Below are 9980 nucleotides of genomic sequence, written 5' to 3' on the forward strand. Positions count from 1 at the left end.
GGAAGAAGGTGTTCTCCCAAAGAATTACCTGGATTAAATATAACAGATTTTCCAGAGCAGGTTGAGATTTTTTGGGTGGGATTTATGTAAGAAAGCTGCAGATCTCAAAGGGCCTTATTTAGTCACTATTAATTGGCTACATTACTGCAGCAGTGATAACATGCTATTTCAGAAGGAACTGGTGGTAATAACGTACAATTAGTAGCTCCTTTCATCCCAAAGGAACCTTGGAGAGATTTCAGCTATGCTGAATCTCTGTTGCTCTCTCCTAAACATATAAAAGGTTGACCTGCTCCTTTGTTTAAACTTCCTATTAACCTCCCACATGCAAGTTTTGTTCAGAATACAGATGCAGAGTGCAGCTACAAGACACTCACAGAGAGATGTGACCCCTTCTCCCATAACTCTGAGGAGCTGGTATTCATAACAATCAGGTCTTCCTGAACTGCTGTACTGGTTAAATTACTGTCTGCTTACAACAAAGGTTCTAGCCTGTTTTCTTGGGCAGAACAAGCAAGGTTACTATAGGAAACAAGCAATAATAAAAGGAATAAATTCATTTATGGCAGCAGCTTTTTAAAAACTTCATCCCATTGGTTATGTGTGGGTCTCTGCTTTTGGGAGGGTATATGTACCATGTGATGTCAATTACTCTGGTAAGTACAACTTCTTTATTTCATATCTGAATGACCAACCGCATAAAATGTACTCTGTTGCTCTCTGCAGGCCAGTCCTTCCCCCAGCAGTTCAGATACAGCCTCTCCCACTCTTGTGCACCAAGGTTCTTTTAATAAAAGCAGGAAATGTATGATATGGAGCAGCCATTGCATTAAATACCCAATTTCTTATGTGTCTTGTAGTAACATTAAGAATGGGCGAAATGTTAGGGGGAGGGGGCAAAGCCCTCTCCTGAGTAATCCAGTGTAAGGATAATGGGAGAAAAATGTCATGTGGGGCGGGTGTCAAGGTGGCTGCAATGAAAGTTTCCAAAGTAATTTTGTTTCGTTTACCTTTTGCAGGGGCTGAATGTTTTTGGAGCACAAATGTGTGTGTTAAATTGCAGGCCCCATGCTCTGGGGTGTCATTCTTATTGGGCCTTTCTGTCTTTTTTGTTTTGCAATCCAAATGAGATATCTGGAAAAAGGCAAGAGCTCCCATTTCCTAAATTTCACACAAGCCAATTCAGCTCTCAGAGCAACAGGTAACTGACTAAAAAGCCTTCTGTGGCTCTAATTCACCCTGTCCTTTATATTACTGACCTCCAGCATTGCCAGAACTTTTTTGCTGTAAACTCACTGACTCATTGAACATTTCCCTGGCTGGGCATTATAGAGTAATTTTTATGAAACAGCTTTGCCTTACGCTTTACCCATGAAGCTATCGTTTGCTGTAACTTTTCTAAGTGGGCCTAATTCATTTGCTCACAAATTCTCATTTGAAATTTGAGGGAAATACAATATTAACTGCTGCTGGCTTTTAGGGCTGTTGCTTACTACATTGCTTCAGCGCATAACAATGCAACTTCCTTAATGGTATTTGAATAAGTAATAAAATCCAAAGGTCATGAGAACTGCCTAGCTGGGGCACTTTAGGAGCTGTAGGTTTGTTTGTGATCTTTACACTTCACAGGGTCACAGCTCAAAAGCTCTGTTCTTCACATTTAAAAGGACCTCACAGTTAACTTACTAGAACACCATAAAGGGGGGCAGTGATACTCCCTGTCACCCTGGTTTACTCAATCCAGCTGCCCTTCACTCACTAGTGAAGAATGACCCTGTACCTGAAGGTGGCCAGCATGGCCTCTGGCCAAAATGTGTGATTCAGAGGTCTCCAGTGGAGCCTTTGACACTGGGGCCCTACCTCACACAGATACACGAGAAAATAAATTCACCTTCTTCTCAATTCTGTGCACCTTTCACATGGGCCAATGCAACAGCATAACAGCTCTTCTTGATGAAGGCTACATGTGGGGCAGCGCTCCAGTGCCTCAGACTAGAGTTCACATTTCAGCACCAGCAGGACTTCACTTGAACAGCCCTGTCAGCCACATCACAGCACTAAAAGGCACTTTCAAAAGTGCCCTTAACTAATGAGAATGTACATATAGAGCTGAGACAAGCTACAGCCCACACCTAAAACTTTGGCCTTGTGCTACTTCTGCCCATGGCTGCCCTGACTTAAGGTGCAGACACAGTGTCAGTATTCGGAGTCTGCTCAGATCTAGATGAATGATCCACACGGAGAGCAGTCATTTTCTGGGGTAAATGCTGCCTTCATTTTATAAAAATCTGGTGCAATTTTTTACTCCTGGCAGGTTGCTAATGCTGGCAAAAAAAGGGAGCCTCCACAGACCTCAGCCCCCTTCCCCACCTGAAATTGAAAGTGGAAAGAGATGAAACAAGATGCAGAGAATGTCTTGGCTAGTTGCAGTAAGGCAGCGCCAGCTGTCGCGCTGTGTGAGCAGCACTGCTATTATGAATTTCTATTTCCAGGGGTTATAATTTGTCCAGGAATCCATCTTGGAATCACATTGTTTCAATTTTGAAATTTTAGTTTGTACTTCTTTTACACTGAGTGCTACTAAATGGAAGATAGCTGGCCTGTTCTCCTATTCTAGCTTATATCACTAAAAACATCACCAAATAAAACTGGCACTGATCAAGAAATGATTTTTGTTTAATTATGGAAGTATTAAACTGGAGTAAAGGCTGCTGCTGGGGACAAGAGTAACTACTTTCCAGGAGGGTTTCTAAAGGACTTGCATTGTGCACTTTTTAGGCAAGACTTCTGAATGAACTACTGGACAAAAAATAATCAGTTGAAGAACATTAACTCAAGTTCACTTGAGAGCAATTCAGAGCTATTTGGTTCATTACATATTTAAAATTCTATATAAGAAAAACATGTATATGTTTTGTCTCAAACATAATTTTAAAAACAGCTCAGAATGGATCTAAAGAAGACCTTGACTGATTGTTTCTTTATTCTTGCACTTGGCACAGGGCTGGAGAAAAGAGAGATCTTTGTGCCATCTCTGTTCCACCCAAACTCACAGGCCCGCCCAGTCCCACTATAAAAAAGAGCAGCCTCAGAGGTGCTTCAGTTTACATTTTAGCTGCACTGAGCCAGCCAAGAACAGCCAGAGCCTACTCCACTAGAGCCAGACCCCTTTTACTGAGGAGCAAGGAAGAGCACAGGCAGAGCCATTCTAGTAGCTCTATGTCAGCCAAGGGAACCCCCTTGTATTGGGATATTTCACTTAGGCCCTGCTTTTCTAAGTCTGACTTAAAGATAAAACATCATCCTTTGATTTAATCATCTTGATTGCTGTCTGTGTTACCACAACTTTGACACTGTTTAGGCATATTCTTTGTATTAACATGCAGTACATTATAAAAATAAATGACTACCGGTACAAACATACACTCTCCTATCCCCTTTCCCTCCCCGCTCACCTGCACACACAGCTATTGACTGTGTGGGAAAATTTAGCAAATTCAAAAAGTATTAACTGGCATCATGTTTAAGTCATTTTCCAAATACTGTGGAATATAAGGTTGTGAAGCACATGCGGTCTGTGAATGTAATTGTGCACACTGCAGCATCTTTCACTGATGAACAAGCCATTGTTTTGTATTTCATATATGGGAAACTCAGGAATGGTATGTTCTTATGTTTAAGCAACAATCAACACTGCAGTTCCAAAATTTGTACAAGCCTACAAACCTAGTAACTAGTACAGGACTCATTTGACCAAGAAAGGTGTTGCATATTTGTGAACAGGATCTGTACTAGTGCAAATATTGAATGCTACAGTAATCAACTTGTATTAGCATGCATATTCCAGTTAAACAGGTATGCACCAGTACAGATGTTGCATGTCCTAGGTTGAAGTTGCCAGCAAAGCATGTCTTGCATTTTTCCAGCAAAAGTGTGCTCTGTTAGTGTAGAACTTGCATGCTGAAGTGCTAGACATGGATACAGCATGTATCAGTAAGAGCCACAGCTTACCAATCGTGCATGTTCTCAATGAGACCTATAGTAATAACAGGTGAATTTTATATTACAGTAAGAGGTGCAACTGAAAAATGCACAAGTTGCACTACCTGTCCTGCATCGTAGGTGATATCTTTTGTATATGTGTGATTAGTCTCCCCGCCCAAGTTCTCCTCTGCTCCGCCTCCTCCCCAAGCACACTATCACCGCTCCACTTCTCCCGCCTCCCAGGCTTGCAGCACCAATCAGCTGTTTGGTGCCACAAGCCTGGGAGGGAGAGAAGCAGAGCGGGGTGGCATGCTCAGGGGAGGAGGAGGAGCAGAGGTGAGCTGGGGCAGGGAGTGGTTCCCCTGCATCCCGTGCCCTCCCTTACTTGCTGCAGGCGGCCCTCCCCGTGCCTCCCTGCCCCAGGTCCCTCCACTCCCCTCCACCAAATGCTAGCGCCCTAGGTGACCGCCTAGGTGGCGTAATGGGTTGCACAGGCCCTGCTTACAGATGTGAAACTTGAAATACTTTTTTAAGCACCTCTGAATCTATCCCCTTGTAGTGTCTCTAGGTCAATTTGCTTAAGTAGTTAATATACTAACAACTGCGGATGTGCTCTGCTAAATCCTTCTATTTTGGGTCATAATCACAACCTTTTGGGGGAAAACTACCCTCAGAATAACTGAGCAAGGACATGCAGAGTCAGACATGTTTTTTTCACATAGATGTGTTTCTGTATATAGTAGCTTATTCCAATACACACTGCATCTGACATCAGATTTAACATGCTGTTCATTCTGAACTGGAGTTAATGCATTTTGATGGTTCATAGAAATGAGTCTATGACTAGCTAGAATGTATAAAATTATTTTACTAAGTAGTGTATATTGTAATAAAAAATAGTCAAAAGCATATAGGTTATATAGTCCTAAAGAGCTACTTCAACTCCAGTACAAAAAAAACTATGCAGCTTTTTTGTGACATTGAGTGCTTTGTTTGACCAAGAGTTAGATTGAGCTATACATAGTGGAGACAAAAGCAGAGGTATACAGAACTGCATTAACAACTCATTCCCTCCCTAATGATGACTGGGACCCCAAACTCCCTCCCTTGAAGCTGGGTTCATTACTAAGCAACTTGATAAAGCCTTGACAGTATGATAGCCTAGATCAATTCTGGATGTCTGCAGTTGTTCATTTAGTCACTTTAAGGAAGCCTCGGTGAAGAGACATAGCAACAAAAATCAAGAGTATGTTAGCCAAGTAGTGGCCTTAATGGGTTTCCAGGCATGACATACGTCATTTAATTTTTTTAGTTTTAAATTTCCCATACTTTCATAGTTTTACTTAACTAATATACTACAGCTTTATTAATAAGCACCTAGATCCAATGGTGATAGGTGCTACCTAAATCAATGATTTCACTTCCATTTCTAAAGTTCTTGCAACTGTAACATCTGCATGCTCTTTACAGAGTTAGTACTCCATGGAGAGACTGTGTCCCTGACTGGGGATTATGAAGATACAAATAAATATATCCTACAAGTAACCAGACTATGCAGATGCTGATAGTCAGACTGAGACAATAAATTGAAGTAACATATCTGCTTACACTGATGCCAGTATAAAGTCCATACACACATGTAAATTTAAGTAGAACTTTGCCATGGAAGTCTGGAATAAATCTGTTCTCTCCACAATGCTGGATGCAGCAGCATCTGCCCATGTTCAGTGAAAAAGGGGCAGCACAGAAAGTGCATGTTGCTCAAATTATCTGGTACATGAGGCAGCAGCAGAAAAGCAATTGATGAAAAACACTCATAAAAGACAATTAATTAGATAAGATGATTTGATAGTAGGATGAATTTGGGTATTAAATAAAGATGTCCAGAAATGGGTTGCAAAAGGTGAATTCTTCCTTCTGAATGAGTTTTTTTCTCCCCTTCCCTGGCTCCCAATTGTTTACTATATCAGGAGGTTCTTTCTTATTTGTACTCCTGAATTTTCTTAAGGTGATGGCTACTTCATACTGGAAGTTGTAGCAAGGGATCCCTTTAACTTTTGCCTGTTGAAATTCTTTTGGAATAGAAATGTTATAGAGGGCCTTTTTATTGTTTCAGAGTGAAAGAATTGAAAAAGGCCAAGGAACTTGAAGATACACAGCAGCATCCCGTAGCAATGTGACATTGCTTTTCAGACTGTTTTCATTTTCTGTTTTTAGCAGAGACATGCAACAACAACAAAAAAACCCACTGCAGTTCTGGGAATCTCAGCTGCAGGATTTTAACAGTAATGTTTTGGTCATTGCATTTGCACTTTCATGGACAACTTTTAATTTGTTCAGCAAGACATCTTGGAACTTAATCTTCTGTTGGATCAAGGGAAAAAAGACACCAGGAGGAATTTGTGAGTTGCTTCATTCTCTCCAAAAGAAGCGATTAATTATCCTTTTCATATAGGGCTGCATTAAAACGTGTGGAACTGTACAAATATTATACCAAAAATATTGTTAAGAAAAGGTGGGAATGCACAAGCAACACAAGAATGCTATTCCTGCACCTGTCAATCATCTCCAAGAAACTGAAGCTTCAAGAGTCAGTGGAGGGGCTTAGATCAGTAAATCTTTATTGGGCACATGCATTCTCACTTCCTTTGCACTTCTGTCCTCTCTTTTTATTTGAATCTCTCTACAGCACACTTAATGCAACTTTTTAAATCTGCAGGTTTTTAATACATCCCCTGGAAATTTACAGAGTGGGTTGGCATATGAGGCAAACGGGTAATGCATGGGAAATAAAGAGAGCAGCTTGAGCAAGTTTTTAAAAGTTCCTTTTTTGGTATTTTTTCTAGAACCTGCAAGTATTTCAATTGTCATGTACTTATTCTCATATTCAGCACTTTATTTTCTGGCCTTACTTTTATTTACTTAAAACAGTTTGTAATGTATGTAGTGCTCTTTTTTTTTTAAACAGTAATTTGTTGTTCTGAGCAGTCACATACATATGTTGCCTGGACATTTATACCACCTAAAGAGCAGAGTGGTGCTCCATCCTGGCCAGTAAATTTCTTATTTTGGCTATTTCATCAAAATCTGGGCAGTTTCTGTATATATAGAAGGTAGAAATGGAAAATGAGAAATAATATTTGAAAGGGAATATATTGATTAATTACTAAATATTTTATTCACAAAGGGTCAATAACTTGGCAAGATAAAATTATTATTTGTATAGTTTTGTCTGAGCGAAAAGAGTGTGGATGTATTGTTTGTACATATTGTATATATTAAAACAGAGATGTGCATGAATTCAAGAAAAAAGAAATGAAAAAAGCAAAGCATTAGTGGCTATGGTCTGTAAAATGAAACAAAAACTTTATTTCACTATAAGAAACTTTATTTTAAATGTTCATTAGAAGAACATTTTGCTAAAGCATGACTAAACTGCAAAAAAAAATAAAAAGAGCTACTGTATTTAGACTTAGGAAAAAAGGCAGAGTAACTTTACTAAAAAAGGATATGTTTACATTTGATTTTGGCTACCAGGACTTTTATTTTATTTTATTTTAATTTAATTTTTTGCCAATGGTGCCAAGTAATGTGAATGCTAATATTGCTTAAGAAAATTAAGTTACTTTTGCAAAGCAGATAATCATAAGAATACAAAAACGTATCTAGCTTAACACCATACACTCACTCCAATAAAGAACACTTAGAATGAACATAAACTGAAAAAAGAAATAGTATGAAAGTAGAAAATATGTTTCACATTTTCATATCTCCTGCTGGAAGTCAGAAAATGTAATAAAAATGCACAAAAATTTAAAAAAAATAAAAAGTAAAACTTAAAAGATGCAAACTGGTCTTGTAGGGGTGTCATGGTATATTGCTATTTCCACATAGTGAGGAGCCAAAGAAATCAAATACTTTTAAAATTGAAATACTTATTAAAAATTGTCATGAAGTTTAGACAATAGGGCCTGATCTTAATTACACTAGTATATATCAGGAGTAAATCTCCTGAAGTCAATGCAGTTACTCTGGATTTACACAAGTGTAGCTGAAATCAGAAATTGCTTCTGTGACTTTATGTTGCTAGTACCAGTTTAAAATTTCCAAATAGTTGGTGTAAATTTTACATGGTTAGTTTTGGAATAGTTGCTCTACTTGATCCTGGCCACCAACTAAAATGTTTCAACTCCAGGCTTTTTGTGAAGCCTAAAAATATTCACAAATGAGAAGCTTTTAAACTGGTGTCTTTAAAAGAAGGGTAAACGCAAAGATTGTGGCAAAAAACTGGGGTCAGTGCTCTTGGTGCCTTTTCTATAATTGTAGCTGGTTTTTAATTACTTCCTTTCACTGCCAGCATTGAATTACAATATATGCGCTATATAGCTCTTTACCAGAACTCTGTACATTTGTGAACTGCTGCTTTATGACCTGATTCAATTAAAAAAAAAATTGTCTGGCTCCCACACTGTGGCAGCCTCATAATTTCCGTATATTTTATTGAAATGGAACCTTACACATTAACTATTCCACACACAAATAATGGGAACGGAATTTGAAAATAAACTTCTTTGGAATGAACTGGAATGCTCTGTATTAATACTGGAAATACTCTGACATTTTGAAATATAAATGTTTGTCCCATTGACTGGCATTATGACAAATATAATTGGTCTTTTCCTAACAAGAGTAATGACCTCAGTGAAAACATTTTAACCCCTTATATTTGTACTTAAATTTTCAGTATAATACAGAGCTATTTCAAGTTACCCTTCCAGATCCATGGGCCTGGTGGTGTATCTACTGATAAAGACCCTGATACAGCAAAATATTTACACACATTCTTAATGTTAGCCATATGAGTAGTTCCATTAACTTAATGGGACTACTCACATGCTTAAAGTTAAGTATATCCGTGAGTACTTTGCTGAACAGGGTTGTAACCTTTCAGTGAATGTGACCACTAAAAATGCTCTCCCATTGAAAAAGCTTTTTTGCTTACCTGTTTCTTGACTGTGGAACTTATTTCTGATAGAAGATACGTAAGTGCAGCTTTCTTGGATAATCGGGATTCCCAAGTGCCAGGAGCAGGACCTTCTTCTGCCTCCTGAATATGGAATTGCTCCTTTGTGTAACACATTTGACCTAAGTAATACTGTGTGAAAGAAATAAAGAATATAACATGAACTCCCTATATGGTTGCACGCTTACAGCAGTTCCACACAGTAGTTGGTGCCCAACAGGGGGTCCCCAAGACTTGCATGTAAAACTAGTATAGATGTCTCTTTTTTGTAAGTTTTATTTTTGTAACTGTGCATGTAAAGCATCACTGAATCAATGGATCTGTTGAAGAACTCAGCTGCTGGAACCATGCAAAATGTTTTGAATTGCCCTTAAAATATGGAAAATGTTTTCTGAATGCTTTATATTCTTTCTGCTGTAAATTAAAAACAAAAAATTTCCCCATACTAAGTGTATTTCTTTTAACATTTTCTCTTCCATTTTAATCAAGAAGGAGCTGAAGATTCCTCAAGTAATTTTATATATATCCTTGTAAAGTATGGATCTCTGTCACACATTTAGAAGACCTACTTGTAAACTCACATAGTCTCTTAACTGACTGAATTTCAAAGGCAGACATAATTTTTTAAACAAATTCTGCTTCTAGTGTGTGTACAGCTCTCCTTGGACTCAGTGGGATCCATGTACTCATGTGAGAGGAGAATGTGGTCCTTAAAATCTATAGTTAACAACTATTTCAAAAGAGGGAAGCTAGGAAATAGGAAACACACTTATCTAATCAAAATTATCAACAAGAGTGAAAAACTGGAAGTCACTTGGACCTCTCAGCCTGAGTATTGATGATGTATATTATATAGTCACAGACCTGACTTTTTTCTGTGGTTTTTAATGTATGCTCTTCATCAGGCTTATTTCATGGAAGGGACCAAAATAATTTCTAGACCACATATTTTAGAAAAACATCCAATCTTGAT

The 9980-nt window shown here is 38.3% G+C and overlaps 1 protein-coding gene across 11 annotated transcripts in view; it reads left to right on the plus strand.

The window, feature by feature from the left end:
- Positions 1-9450, plus strand: part of CAMTA1 (calmodulin binding transcription activator 1) — an 865798-nt gene extending 856348 nt beyond the window's left edge. For 6 of the 11 annotated variants that reach the window (XM_030537782.1, XM_030537783.1, XM_030537784.1 and 3 more), the window contains 2 exons: positions 1020-1201; positions 6101-9450. In XM_030537782.1, coding sequence (XP_030393642.1) covers positions 1020-1201; positions 6101-6164 — 246 coding nt within the window. In that variant the 3' untranslated portion in view covers positions 6165-9450. Of the gene's footprint in view, positions 1-1019; positions 1202-6100 lie in introns of those variants that run through there. The other 5 variants (XM_030537785.1, XM_030537786.1, XM_030537787.1 and 2 more) reach the window with 2 other exon arrangements.
- Positions 9451-9980: the final 530 nt, after the last annotated feature.

Source organism: Gopherus evgoodei, chromosome 18, assembly GCF_007399415.2.
Source record: "Gopherus evgoodei ecotype Sinaloan lineage chromosome 18, rGopEvg1_v1.p, whole genome shotgun sequence".
Taxonomy (NCBI): domain Eukaryota; kingdom Metazoa; phylum Chordata; order Testudines; family Testudinidae; genus Gopherus; species Gopherus evgoodei.